Below are 15807 nucleotides of genomic sequence, written 5' to 3' on the forward strand. Positions count from 1 at the left end.
CAGCAGCACACTATTTTGAAATATTGTTTAGAAACACATGTAGACAAACATAAATGTTTCATTAAAAAATTCAATGTTTTTCTATCGTTGAATCGTACCAAAATCATTCAGGTTAACAAGTCTGAAATAAACTGACTTAACACTATTTCAATGGTCCCCATGTAAAATAATGGCTTTTAAAGCAGGCAGATTTAAATACAGCTACAGAAAAATATCTCTACATTCTCTTTAGTAATTTAGTTACAGTAATCCAGTTGTGTTGGAATTACAACTTTCAGAATTCTTAGCCACCAGAGCTGTCAATGAAGGCTGAGAATTTTGAGTGTTGCAATCTGGTACATTTTAAAGACAACAGGCTCAAGGGAGATGATATATGAGATTAACTTTACAATTTGTCTCACCTGAGGTTGTAGTTTTTGCTGACTTTGATGTTGTAGAATTCGCCGCATTCTTAGTTTCCTTATCTTTCTCTTCATTATGAGATGATTTTATCTCTGGAGTAGAGATATTTTTGGCAGCTTTCTCCACAGACTCTTTCTTCTTTGGAGAAGCTGTTCTGGAAACTTTATCCAATGATTCCTTCAAGCCAGCAGGTTTTGGAGAAGCCACTTGCTTAGGTTTGCTATCACTCTTCTTGGCAGGAGAGGAAGATTTGGTCTTAGTCCCCTGCTTTTTTGTTTTTGTTTTTTCTTTCAGATCCTTTTTCAAAGGCTTCCCTAGGTTCTGGTCAATAGGCAATGTCTCTGGATCTACCATGGAGACATCTGGGTGCCTAGGTGAAGGGCTGCGATCTTGAACAGGGACTGGGGGAGGATCAATGTGTTCATACGTAATTGTTTTATCTGTTGGTATCGTTTCAGATTCATCTTCTGAATCAATGTTAGCATCTGCTGTAATAGAAGGACACTCTTCTGTTTCAGGGGGTACATCTGAGTCGGTCTGTGACGGAGCAGATTCACTTACAGAAGTTGGGGGAGTTTCACCACACAGGCGAGCTTGCTGTTTTCCTCCAGAGGGTGGGGGAGCACCTCCTGACTGAATTAACAGCTTTTCTTGGTCTTGAGGTTGTTCTTCACTTGCAAACCATTCTAAGGGATTAGGATTTATAAAAGAAGGTGACAGTTCTGTTTTGGGATGCTTGTATTCACAGGATGAGACAAGACATAAATCAACATCTTGACGGATTTCAGATTTTTCTGAAACAAAGTATTTTTCATTCTCATAGCGATAACTTGAAATGTCAGGTGATTTGGTAGCTTTCTCTGTGGACTCAAAAGAATAATGGACAGACTCTGATGGTTTGGTGGATTTTTCATAAGAATAATCAAGGGTTTCTGGTGACTTAGTGCTTTTTTCTGTTTTCTCATAGGAATAATTATCTGCCTCTATTGATCTGGTGATTTCTTTTGCAGCATAGCTGTAATCAAAGGTTTCAGGGGATTCAATGACTTCCTCTGTTTTTTCATAGGAATAGCTAACAGCCTCAGGTGACCTAGTGCTTTTTCCAGTTTCCTTATAAGAATAAATAAGTGGTTCTGGTGATATGGATGTTTCTTCTGTATCTTCCTGATCCTTAGATACTAGAAGCGCTTGACCATGTTTTGTCTCAGGGTCTTGAACTATTGATGTATGATAGCCAAGCAATTTGTCTGGGGATACTTGCAGCGATAATAGAGATGACTGAGAAGCAGCCATTGTTTCTTTCATTATGGGTGGTGAATCTGAAAAGCTAGGTGAATATAAAGGAGAAGATTCCCGTGGTGTCAATGAAGATAAATCAGACTTTGGTGAGAGTTTCTCTCCTAAGCTTTGCATTTTTTCTGATGGAAATGTAGAATGTATTGGCATATCACTAGGCTGTGTAACAGCTGATAGAATTTCTTCTTGCAGGGGAGAACTTGCCTGTGAAGGTGTATGAACAGAGGAAGTGGAAGGTGAAGGCGAAGCCTCTATCTGAGAAACTGAAATAATCTCTGAAATATCTTTCTCGTGGCTAAAACATACTTGTTCCTCTGGCGATATTTTATTTGGAAATCCATATTCTTGCATCTCTGAAGGGCTAAAATCAACTTCTGTGGGACCATTTTCAGATATATGATGCACAGCAGCACCTACTATGGGTTGCTCAGGTGACTGTCTGCTAAAATCCATGGCCAAAGACTGTTCAGGTGAATCTTGTCCAAATTCTACTGACGTAGTTGATTGTTCAGGAGATCTGTGATCTAGTATTGGAGTCCTTGACTTTGCTGTTTTAGGAGAAAAGTCTGGTGGAGAAATAGACATTGGTCTTGGACAATCTTCTTTCGATGGAGACATTTCTGTTTCTTGAAATGTTGTTGGTGTTTGTACAACCGACACAGAAAGAGAATCATCAACTTCAGTAGAGTGAGGAGATCCAACCTCAGCATGTAATGAAGGAGATACATCATCAGTGGTTGGTTCTGGGAATGAACTAGTAGCAACAGAAGCTGTAGACACAGATGCAACTCCTTCAATATGTGAATAAGTATCTTCTGCTACAACTTCATCAACAGGGGTTGCAGATTTATCAGACAGAGTACTTTCAGATATTGACATTTTAGTGTCCTCTTTGAAATAGCCTAAATGACTAACATCCACCTGAGTAGGAGAAACCTCTGCCAGCTTCCTCTCATCCAAAACTAATGCAGACTGAATCTCTGAAGTTTCTAAATCATCCTTTTTCTTTTCTAGAAAAATGTCTGATTTTGGAGGTGTCAGTTCCAAATCTTTTTCATCCTGCTGATCTTGGAAAATGTTTGTTGAAGCAAATTCAGAAACTGAGCTCTTCTGCAAGACAGAATCACTTGTTTCACTTTTCTTTTCAAAAGTGGTTTCAGTTTCTTTGAGAGATTTTATATCAGCACTTAAAAATGTGTCATAAGAAGATTCTGTACCAATAAGCGGTGGACTTCGTAAAGGTGAAAGCACTTTCTCAAAAGGTGATGCAGAATCAGGTACTGGTTCATCCATTGGGCTTATTCTGTGTTTTGCAACATTGTCTTTGGCATCACTAACTTCAACACTGATTGGTACTTCAGTTGTCTTTCCAGGAATCTCAGTTGGAAGTTGGTTTGACTTTTCATCAGTGGGAGACTGATAATAAGGTGTGTGACCAGCACTTCCAGCAGCTGATTGTGAAGGAGATACCACTTCTAATGTTTTATCATCAGGGCTGGGGCACTGCTCTTCCTGGGTTTCGTGATGTTTTTCTGGCAGTATTGTGAGAGATACAGGCTCAGTTGATGTTTTAATCTCATTGGGAGTTAGGGAAAAGTTCACACTACGTTCACTAAGAGGTGTTTTAGCAACTGGTGATAATGGGGCTGGACTTTCATCTATCTTCTCATCCCAAGTTTCTGAAATTTCTAATTTATTAATAGTTTTGAATTCATTTTCCCGAAAATGATACAGATCCTGGAAGGAAGATTTGTTAAATTTATCTTCCTCTAATGAAGAAGGTGGTGAAATGGTAGAAGCTGAAACATTATAGTCTTTGCCTTCAGTAGCATCTGTTTTTGATCCTTCAGATAATCCATTAAAAGCATCAGGAAGAGGAGCAATTTTAGGTCTAGCAAAATCTTGAGAATATAGTGCTGACTCATACTTAGTAATGTTAACATATTCTTGGGAAGGAGATTCACTTTCTTCATTATTTGTTTCATCACTCATTACATCTCTTGGAGTTGACATTCCATCCATTGGGGTTGGCTCACTGGATATTTCAATAGTGGACTGGGTATAACCTGAAGTAGCAGTGAATTCCTCAGGCTGGTCTTCTCTGTTTTCTTCATCTGAAACAGTTGCTTCACTTTCTGATCCACCAGGTAGAGTTTCATCATGGATTGAAGATGCTGGTTCCTTTGCTGGAGATGGAGATTCTGACAATTTAGTTGGAGTAGTTATAGGCAAACCGTATTTATCATCCATTTCAGCAGCTTCAGCTGCTTTGTCTACTACAGCCATGACGTAATCCTCTCCAGCTTGTATTTTTTCAGTTTCCTCTTCATCTTTGATCTCCTCGGTTTTGTCTTCTTCAATTTCTTCCTCAGTGTCTTCTGTTTCTGCCTTTTCAACTGTAGTTTCATCTACATTTTCTTCATAATGGTCTTCATATTCCATTCTAAATTCTGCATTTTTATCATACATTAACCCTTTCATTTTTTCATTTTCAGGGGCTTCTATCATTTCTTTTTCAATCTCTCCTGTTTCAATGATATCTTTTATGCCTTCTTGCTTTTTGAAACTTGCTGGCAATTTTTCTTCCTCATTGTCCCTTTGTATTTCTGCCTCTTCAGTCTCAGCCTTTTCTTCATAATCACCTGCCTCAGAAGATTCTTCAAATCCTGCTCCTTCCTCCTCAAATTTTTCACTGCCATCAACCTTATCCTTTCCCACAGACTCCAGCTCTTCAGGAGTTTGTTCACATTCTCCCTCAGGTTCTGCAGCAGTGATATCTTCATCAGGGGAATAAGTTGGACCTTCAATTTTTTCTTTTTTAACTGTGTAATCTTCCTTTTGTTCTATGTCAGTTGGCTGGCTTTCATTATTAACTTTATCTTCCTGAAGCTTTGTTTCCTTCACTACTTCAACTTCTTCCGCTTTTAGTTCTTCAAAATCCTTTGTTAAGTCTTCTGGTGAAGACATAAGTGATCTCTCAACTTCAAGTTCTTTCCCACTGGCTGCTAGGCTTGCAGCTGCTACTGTTGCAGCCCCAGCTCCCAAAACAGCTGCGGCTGCAGCTGATGTTTCAGCCACTTTGAGATCTTTCTTCACTGGCTTGCTTTTAACTTTTTCTTTGGGTTTCCCAACAAGTCCACTTTCTTTTTTGATGGGTTCTTCCCTCTTCTGTGGTTTTGGCTTTGCTGCAACCTTCTTTGATTCAGGCAAAGCAGCAGAGGTTTTCTTCATCTCCTTAGGAAGCTTCTTGATTTCTCTCTTTTCTTCCTTTTTCGCTTCCTTTTTCTCTTCTTTTTTGGATTCTTTTGGAGCAGCTTCTTTCTTTGGCTCTTTTTTAGATTCTTTCTTTATTTCTTTCTTCAAATCATCCTTTTTAGGCTTTTCTTCTTTCTTGGTCTGGGATTTTTCCTCCTTCTTGGGCACCTCTTTCTTTGACTTTTCTTTCTCCTCTTGTTTTTCCTCAGATTTTACTTTCACTTCCTTTTTCACATGCTTCTCCTTTATTACTTTTGGTTTCACATCAGAGGCTTGCTTTTCAACAGTTTCAGATTTCACAATTTGTTGCTCCTTTGCTATTAGATCTTTTTCGGTCACAGAGAGCCTACTTTCACTTTTTGCCGGTTTATCCTTTTTTATGACAGGTTTATTTTCTACTTTTTGAGCCTTTTCTGGTGGGCTAGATTTCCCTGCATCAGATGCCTCCTCTCTTGATTCTTTTCTGACAGTCTTTGTAGACAGCGCTTTAGTGACTGGCTTGAGACTTTCTTTACTATCTGTTCTCTGCTTCAATTTTGTCTGCTTTACTGCTGGACTTGGCAGGTTACCACTTAAGTCTTTTTGTGTCACTATTGGTTGTTTAAGGAAGTCCAAATGTTTGAGCTTCTCTAGGCCATCTAATATGCCATATTGTGTACTGTTCCCTGGGAAAAGAACTCTGATAATTTTTTCAGCAGGGTTTGCAGGATGCCACACAATCAAAGATGAGATCGAAGTCAAGTAGGAAACTGGGATGTCTATTTGTTGACCATTTGGTAACACTAGTTCAGTTTTATCTTTGTTTGTACCTGTCCACTGCTGCATGAAATATTGCATTTCTTTGCTGTTTTTGACTGGGTTAAGCACATACATTTCCAGTTTCCCTACACCCATTTTTTGAAAAAGGATAATGGGTTCAGTGTTGTTTCCTATATTTCTAAAGAGAGGTTCTGGTTTCATGGATAGCTTGTTTAAGTATTGCAATGTAAAGCAAGCCTCTTCTACACTTCTTTTTAATTGCAAATTAGGATCAGGATTTCCTAGGCTTTCAGGAACATTAAGAAATATAACTCCCAAATCAGGTGAAATGAGATTTTTCATCCAGTCGCTATTGGTAGTAGAGCCTTGAGACTGCTCCTCTTCTAATTCTGCTATCTTCCGTTGTAACATGCTGTTAATTCCTGGCAAATTATCATCTCCAATGTGAGTAAGCAAAATTGAATCTACTCTGTCCAAATGTCTGATGAGTTTCCAGAAACAAGATTTTCTCTCTGAACCTCCATTGATAAGCATGTTGAATCCATTCACGGCAAATAGTGCTGAATCTCCTCTTCCACCAGGGAAAATGTAACAACAAGGCTTAGAAAGTTTCAGAAAGCCTCCTGATGTTGGTGGCTCCAAAATATCAAATGGTGATGGTACTTCCACTGACTCTGACAAGTATTCTGTGAATTCAGAAAGCCCTTCCATTTCAGGCAAAATAGAAGAAGAATTCAGCTTAATGTTGATGAAATCTTGAAGGTTGTGTCTGTCAAGGTTTGAATTCTTCCAGTCCCCTTCCTCGGGACAGAAAAGTGTTAAGCTGGCTTTGTTGGCAGGGTGAGTAGTGCTCAACAATTCTCCAATCTGAAATTGAAAAACCCAAGCAGAAATACACACTTAATTCATATTTATGTCACAAAATTAAATTGAGACTCAGTAGAAAGTGGATGCACCTCCTGAGTCAGAACTTTGCCTTTGGCCTTGTAATTGATTTCAGTATTCTAGTACAAATCAAAGTAATTATGCTGGTCTAAAGTCTTCTTTTCTCTGATATACACTATTATCCACAAGAAAAAAATAGCAATCATATACTGGCTTAGCAGCAAGGCATTTCCATATTAAGAATAAATATTGCTTTTATTTTAGAAGTATTTATATTCCATCATGGGTATAGCCATGGAAATATCTTAGCTGTATTTGCTGACTTCCCAGAAAGATTGAGCCAATTTAATTTTATTATTTCAGACTTGGATAGTATTATTACGTACATTTAAAGGGCAAAGTAAACATGAATTACATTTGTGAAGGAGGCAGATATACTAGAATATACAGGTGTAAAAAATCTGGACTAAAAAAAACCTGCTTCTAGTTCCTTGTCTAGGTTTGTTTCAGAAACAAATATACTTGGCTTCTGACTTGAATATATATTCATAATGCACAGAAGCCTTCATGTGACCTCGTTTTTAATAACCTTCACCTGATACACTGTTTTCTGTTTTTGAGAAAGATGGTTAAGATGGCTATATCCCAGCAAGAGACAATCCTAGGGAAAAAAATGAATATCCTCCTAAGCAGGATTCAGTTCCAGCCCTGGGATGGAAACAGCATTTGTCATTTGTCAGATTTCTGAGACATTAAATGTGGGAATGCGCTTTCTTGGGCCTATTAGACCTCTACCAATTATGTACAGTTATAAAGCACAATGTCATGTGATTTCATGGCAATTCTTGCAGTCCCAGTTATCATTGTTAAGTGGGGATCACAGGCCATTAAGCAAGCATCTTCTTGCAACTTTCTAACTGGATTCCAACAACCAAAGTCAGTGGGGAAGCCAACAAGAATTTAAAATTATACCACGATGCGGTGGCTTTAACATTAATTAGTGATTGGGTAAATTTAACAAATTTGGAGATACTCCATCTGGAGGGATGGGATTTACTTTTCGGTTGGCATGCCTATTTAATATTTAATAAGAAAGTGGATTGGGTTTTTAAATCTCATATTATAAGAACTTCTTTACTTAGGGTTTGGAGAAAATATTATAAAAGTGATTTTAAAATACCACTATGGGCTATACCTTGGCATGCGATAGAGGGTATAAGGAGAGGTGTTAAAATGGATACGGTGTCTTATACACAATTACTCAGACGGGATGGACATAATTGGCAGTTAAAATTATTGGAAGAGTTAGTACATGAAAATATTACTTATTCTTGGTTTCAATATAGACAATTAGCAGATAGATGGAAGTTGGATCGTAAGGTGGGTTTTCTTAGAGAAGATGAAAATCTTTTTAAGCAAGTAAAGGACCAAAGACAAACCCATATTAAGAGAATTTATGGGGTTCTAGTGGAACTGGATTCAGAATCAGAATTAATTAAAGATTGTATGATTAAATGGGCGCAGAATTTTGGTGAACCAGTTCCACTGGATATCTGGGAAATTATCTGGGTGAGGAATGTTAAATTTATACAAGCTCAGAATTTAAGGGAGAATTTTTATAAAATGTTTTATAGATGGCACCTTGATCCACAAAAAATGTCTCTCATGTATCCTGACCTACAGCCTAAATGTTGGAGATGTGGTTGTTTGGATGCCACCTATTATCATATTTGGTGGTCGTGTAAAAATATAAAAGCTTTTTGGATTAAGATATGGTGGAATATTCAGAGAATCTTTAGAAAGAGGGTAAAATTTACTCCACAATTATTTTTGTTAGGTATAGTTACTGATTGTGATGCAAAGGAGGTTATATTGATGTTGAATCTGATCACAGCCGCAAGGTTGTTAGTAGGACAATACTGGAAGAAGGAATCTTTGCCCACCTTGCAGGAGTGGTTTTTTAAAGTATCTTACCTGGCGGAAATGGCAAAGATTTCGGCTTTCTTAAAAGAACAATCGCAAGAGAATTTTTTTGCTATTTGGGACAAATGGATAAAGTTTATACAATTTAAATTGGATATAAAAAAATATTATTTAGCTTTTTTATAACTTTTATTTTTACATATATATATATATATATATATTCTATTGTTAATCTTTCTTTTTTCTTTTTTTTCTTTTTATACAATTTTTTTAATTAAGCCTATATTCTGCTCTGGGAAGCTCCGGGGGGGGGGGAGGGTCTGGGTGGTTTGGGGAGGGTGGGGGGAGGGTTGTTTTGGTTTAATTCTGTGGGGTTTTTTTGTTTTGTTGTTCTATTGTTGTTTTCTGTTTTTTGTAAAAACTTTTAAAAATTTTTCAATAATAAAAAAAAAAGAAGTTGCAAGTCCTGGGCAGCTCACAAGCTGGCAGGCAGGTAAAGAGAGAGTGGGAGAGAGTGTACAAAGGAGGTGCAGTTTGAGCACAGTTGGGTTTAGTGAGTGTGCAGGTGGCAGGGAGACACAATGCAAGCATGGTGGAGATTGAAATGGCTGCTGTCGGGTGAGGGAAGGTATGCAAGTAGTAAGGGAAGAGTGAGGTAAGCTCAATGACATTGGGAAAGGATGTTCAAGTGGCCAGGAGAGGGTATGCAAATCACTGGAGAGGCACCACACAAGCACAGTGAGACTTGGGGCGGGTGTGCAAGGTTGTGCAGGTGGCCAGCCAGGAGTGGCGCAAGCAAAGGAGGACTGGAGGTGGTTCTGCAGGCAGGGGTATTTTACTTGAGCAACTTGAGACCTTCCCTGCTGGCTTTCTCATTGACTTCACTTGTGAGAAGCTGCAGGAAAGTTTGCAAATCACAGTCATGTGACTGTGGGATGCTGTAACCATCACACTTATTTATTTATTTATTTATTTTCAGTGTTTATATGCCACCCAATCCCAAAGGACTCAGGGCGGCGTACAAAGTTAAAACAATGATAAAACAATAAAATAAAGCAGTCATACCGCGAGTCCGATCATATCCCGGCCCCCTGGGGACATCAGCCCCAGGCCTGCCGGAACAGGAGGGTTTTAACGGCCTTCTTAAAGGCCGGCAGGGTGGGAGTAGTTCGAACCTCGGGGGGAAGTTGATTCCACCAGGTCGGAGCCACCACAGAAAAGGCCCTTCCCCGAGGGCCCGCCAGCCGACATTGTCTGGCCGACGGGACCTGAAGGAGGCCCAATCTATGGGACCTCACCGGTCTCTGGGAGCTGTGCAGCAGAATGCGGTCCTGTAAGTAACCTGGCCCTATGCCATGAAGGGCTTTAAAGGTGATAACCAACACCTTGAATTGCGTCCGGAGACCCACAGGAAGCCAGTGCAGCTCGCGGAGGATAGGTGACACGTGGGCGTACCTTGGCGCGCCCACAATCGCTCTCGTGGCTGCGTTCTGAACCAACTGCAGCCTCCGAACGCTCTTCATGCATGTGCAAGCTGGTTGCCAAGTGCCCTGATCATGATCACGTAATCACAGGGATGTTGAACAACCGGAGGAATCAGTTTAAGAACCAGTTGTAACCACCACTAGTTCAGCACTGTCATACGTTTGAATGATTGCAAAACGTGTGCTCGTTAACTGAGAATTAGCCATGTACTCTGGATTATCTAAATAAATAAAAATTGACTATCTTTTATTCCTTGTCCTGCAGTCTACACAGTATTTTTAAAATGAATAGCATGATGGATATCTATTTCTGATTTTTTTTTACTCCTCTTCAAAACACTAAATGAATAAATCTGCTGTACAATCAGAAGTACAAACAAAATCTTCGTTCCAATGAATTATAGAGTAGCAACAATTAAGAAACAAACCTCTTGGTCTGTGAAGATCTCAATGAAATTCTGAAATGAGAAAGAACCTGACTGAAGAATGAGTTCGCCTGTATTTTCAAAGTTCTGCCCAGTTAGTACCAGAAGTTTATGTCGTGCAGCATCTGTTATCATTAAACGCACCTGTGGTATAAGATACAAATAATGACTTTGAAACATCTTTTATACTTCATGCTTTTATTAGATAAAAAAATAATATTAATAATCTCAAATAAATTATAAATTACCCTTGGACTTAACTTTGAAACATCTTTTATACTTCATGCTTTTATTAGGGAAAAAATTAATATTAATAGTCTCAAATAAATTATTTGGACCATATTTATCCAAAAAGGAGGAATGTTTCAAAGAGGGAGGACAATTGTTTTGTAAAAATAAAAACAAATCCCACATATATAAGGAAATGGAAGGGGATTCCTATTTAAAATAAAAAAAATAATGTTAATTCAATCAAGTTAAAAAAACAGAATACCCTCTCCAGTGAAAATTAAGAAGTTTGGGAAGTCTGGAAAAGTAAACATTTATGCTGTTATTCATAATAATCCTAAGCAGGGGATCTGGTCTGCACAATATTGGGACTACTAGATTGTAAATATTTGGATGACCATTAGAGGAAATCAAAAATAGTTTTTTGTACTTCTTTGCTGTCATCTGGTAAGTCATCCAGGTTTTTTGTTGTTAATGCCAAGGAAAACCACATAATTGATAAGCATGTTGTGTGAATTTGCCTTGCCCTGAAATGGAATAACAGTAGATTCTAGGTGCACTTTCATGGGAAGAGACTTCCGCAGATATGTTATCATGACTACAAAGCCAAATGAACCCAAGATATGTATTAATAATTAGGTCTGAAAGTGAATTTTGTGTTTTAAATCTGAAATATTAAAGGAAAGCTTTTAAAAGATTGTTAAGGTATTTATTTTCATAGGATATATATTCTGAAGTAAACATGCATGGAAAAAAGAGGCCCTTCCATATGAACACTGGCTTTGCCTCCACAACTATCAGCAGCATCTTATGCATCTCAGAATCCTCATCTTTCCTTTCCTAACACAATTAATTAACCACCCTTCCATCTGGGGAATGTGGTAGCACTAACGATGGCAATTAGCTAGCATTCATTTTCTTCTCTGACTGCAGTTTCCTGTTAAAGATGTTCTGCAGAACATCTGTGGAGGGTAGGGAATTGTGATTACAGTGCTTTATTACCTAGCAGGAAGAGGAAGACCACAGGAGGTGGGACGAAGTGGGTGATTCTAGCAATGGGAAAATTACTTGCACTGCAGTTCCACACAGGAAATGATGCAAAATGGACTGAAAGAGAATATATGTAGCTCAAGGTTGAGCTGCTTCAATACTGTAGATGTTATCTAGTTTGCTAATGAAACGTCTGCAAGAAAATAACCCTGCTCAGAGAGCATCAAACACCTCACACGCCATGGAGTTTGCATTGGGACAGCACATGTTTTCTTGTTTGTTCCTCATTTCAGACACATATGATTCAATGAATTCAATGACTCTAGAAAGAGTACAGAGAAGAGCAACAAAGATGATTAGGGGGCTGGAGGCTAAAACATATAAGGAACTGTTGCTGGAATTGGGTATGCCTAGTTTAACGAAGAGAAGGACGAGGGGGGACATGATAGCAGTGTTCCAATATCTCAGGGGCTGCCACAAAGAAGAGGGAGTCAAGTTATTCTCCAAAGTGCCTGAAGGTAGGACGAGAAGCAACGGATGGAAACTGATCAAGGAGAGAAGCAACTTAGAACTAAGGAGAAACTTCCTGACAGTTAGAACAATTAACCAATGGAACAACCTGCCTCCAGAAGCGATGAATGCTCCAACACTGGAAGTTTTTAAGAAGAGACTGGACAGCCATTTGTCCGAAATGGTGTAGGGTTCCTACCTGAGCAGGGGGTTGGACTCGATGACTTCCAAGGTCCCTTCCAACTCTATTATTATTATTATTATTATTATTATTATTATTATTATTATTATTATTATTTTTACCTTTTATAACGAGTTCAGGGATGATCACTAAAAGCTTAAGGAAGCAGAAAAAAGCAAATTTCATGCTGATTTAAAACTAATTGTGCTAGGATATAAAAATGTACCATTATTTTTAATGGGCTATGTCCCTTTCCTATTTATCATTATCATTAAACAATGAGATTAGCGTTTGATTATCTCATGAATGTCACTTAAATTTCATCCCTTTTAAATGCACTAGATCCATTAAAAACAGAATTCTTTTCTTCTATTGTTTCGTGTGCCTGCTGATAAAACTCTAGAAAGGCTGCCAGAACACTTTACAAAGTCAACAGCTTTTCCAGGAAAAACACTAATATACGACTTCTGCATTTTACTCCTACATTTTATATATTTAAGAGAGTGGCATGCAGAAATTGGCAAAAGTAAGAAATTGATAAAATTCTTGCCAAATATTCATTGTGAGAATGTTGTTAACTTATAATGAGGAATATCTATTATATTACTGTAAAAAAGAAAAATACTTGTTTTTTAAAAAATAAAAACTTCCTCAGATAAGAACAAAGTTGACTTTAATAAAACAACAAATAAAAACAACGCCCCATTAACCCCCCCCCCAAAAAAAACCCAAAGAAAAGTTTTAAAACACAAACAAATATTTATAGGAAACTGGGAATTGTGACTTAACCCATTTGGACAATATTAGCATAGGGTAAAAAATGAACAAAAAGCAGTGAGATATAAAAGAATTGTGAGCAGTTTGTTGAGTGACTTAAAATCAGATGGGAGCTTGGAAATAAAGAGATCAGGATTTTGGATGATAAGGAAATTAAAGATATGTTAAAGAAATACAAGGATTAAAGAGTTCTCAAATTAAATATGACAATTGGCAATATTTTACAAAAATATAGAACATCCTCCAGAAAATAATTTCCATGAAAAATGAGAAGAAAATATCCAATCAAACAGTAATTAAAAAAAGATCCAAAAGGATCCAGAAGATTATACGTTGGCTGAGTTGATATTTGTTGGAAAATATCACCAGAATATTGGATATTTGGAAAACTGGTAGAAAACCCTAAGAAAAAATGTAATAATCAGAAATTTGTTTAAATTAAGCAGAAAAACATGTAGAAGAGCTTTACCAAATAAATGGATGAGCACTACTCTTCAAGATGGTTTAGATGAAAAGATAGGAACAATAGGAAAAGTCACCTGTCTCTCTGAGTATTTATAGATTTGTCACAAGCATTTGATTGACCACTGAGAGAAACAGGATACCCCCACCAATCTGCCATGCATGTTATTTTATATTATATTCACATCATTTGCTTTTTCTTCATAAATTATAAAAGAATATATACAATGTCACCAAGAACATGGAAGAGAATATGAAATACCATTTACTCATTGAGTCATATATTTAGGTTTTATTTTCATCTAGGTGTGGATGAAAAATGAGAGATAAGCCTGCAACTAAAAATATAACATAATTAAACCACTATATTAATATATACTATTAGTATACCTGAATGTAATTCACACTAAACTCAGTGGAATTTACTGAACAGTAGACATGCATTCTATTTCATTTTGAGCGATATAGATAAAATATGTAAATATAAATATCAGTATCTCTGGTCTAGTTGCTTTGAGTTATTTTATGCCATACATGTAATTTTGATTAAAGTATATTAGCATAGGTATGATTTTTTAAAGTTTATTTTACCTCAGTGCTGACTGCTTCATCTGAAGGATTAATCAACACAACAGTTTCTAAAACTTCACTTCTGTGGTGAAGGATTTTCTGACCTGTGAATATGGAAGAAAACAAAAATGAATTTTAAATCCTGCATTTTATATATTCATGTTTTCCCTATAGACATTTATTCTTCTTAGCAAACTGCTTTTTTGCAGAACATTTAAAATAAAATCTACATGTTAGTATTATGAAAGAATGGTGATCAGGTAACACAGAGCCTAAAAACCTTTTAAACCTTTTGATTCATTTACTGTAGTTTCATAATACCAGAAATGTGTTTATTTTTCAATGCAACTGCCAGCCGTACCTTTTTCTAACTTTCCTTTTCTTGGCATAATTTTGATGAGTGCTTCTTTGTTGAGAGAGGGAGTGCAATTAATTAGCAATTTAGACTGGGATTATGAAGACAAAGCCACTGTTTAAGTACCAAACTGGCAATTAGTCCAACATCTCAGGAAAGTACCATGGTACATTTTATTAAAAAGAATTAATCAATCTTGACCAAAAAAAAAGCATATAGAGAGCAAACTGTTTAACTGACAAGTTTAAAAAATGATATTTTTTTCAGTTCAATGTATTTCAGAATATTAATTTGTACCAGTGAAATTATACAATTGAGCTTGTGGTATTAGTAACAACCAACAATATGTCATCTATGTTTATTCAAATGCCAACTTGTCCTATAAAGTTCTTTTCTCAAAGTCCTTCTATATTGTTTTTACAAAATCACTAGTATCACAATGTTTAATTGATCAGCTACATCAATTGATTAAAATATTGATTTGCAATGATACCAACAATTAATCAGGTGGCAGACCTTTTTTTTAATCTACTCAAAAGAAATCCTTATTAAAAACTCCAGATGGCAAACACATCATTAAAAGAGACATCCCAAGAGTATAAGAGATAAAGCAGAATGTCCAATATGATTGATACAAATGGCATATGTATTTGCTCCTGTACTCCATCCAGAATCAATCAGATTGGGATAGCCTATAAATGCTCTAAAATAAACAGTCTACAATACATAATAAATGTTTATAGAATATAGACTTAATTCTTTAAAAGCATTTCCTTTCACAAGCACAAGCAATTCAGAAATAAATTCTATTGAACCTATGGGCTTTATTTCAAACTGGATGGGAGCCATAAGGTATATGTGATTCTTATTCAAAATTAAGTTCAACTTTGTTAAAGAGAGTTTATAGTTTCACCCATTTTTCTCAATTTCAATAAAGGAAACATTCTATTCCTAGCCTTCAGATTAAGAAAATTAAATTGGCTTGTGATATACATACATACATACAAACACACACACACATACATAAGTGTATATCTGTATTTTAGTGTAAACAGTATATATAATAAACTAATAGGACAGCAATAAACATAGATGTCTTTCTCTACTGTTAGGCCATGTGCTATTTAGAAAGTAAAAGTATATGCTAATTAGCCTGATGAGAGTATTTGGGTTTCAATACACCTAGAGGGCATGGTTGAAGAAGACTATGCTATCTCTAATTATTCCAGTTCTGGGATAGTGAAATGTTATTCAACAATATATTAAGAGGGTTGATCTAGTTCTATACTGATAGGACATGGATTT

General features: G+C 36.8%; 1 protein-coding gene across 1 annotated transcript in view; it reads right to left on the reverse strand.

Moving 5' to 3' along the window:
- MAP1B (microtubule associated protein 1B) overlaps positions 1-15807 on the reverse strand; it is a 66193-nt gene that overhangs the window by 12838 nt on the left and 37548 nt on the right. The window contains exons 3-5 of the mRNA XM_039320704.1: positions 14169-14251; positions 10433-10573; positions 402-6579 (exon numbers count right to left, since the gene is read on the reverse strand). Of these exons, the coding sequence (XP_039176638.1) occupies positions 402-6579; positions 10433-10573; positions 14169-14251 (6402 nt within the window). The remainder of the gene's footprint in view (positions 1-401; positions 6580-10432; positions 10574-14168; positions 14252-15807) is intronic.

Source organism: Crotalus tigris, unplaced genomic scaffold (genome assembly GCF_016545835.1).
Source record: "Crotalus tigris isolate CLP2741 ecotype Arizona unplaced genomic scaffold, ASM1654583v1 scf7180000023687.2574627, whole genome shotgun sequence".
Classification (NCBI taxonomy): domain Eukaryota; kingdom Metazoa; phylum Chordata; class Lepidosauria; order Squamata; family Viperidae; genus Crotalus; species Crotalus tigris.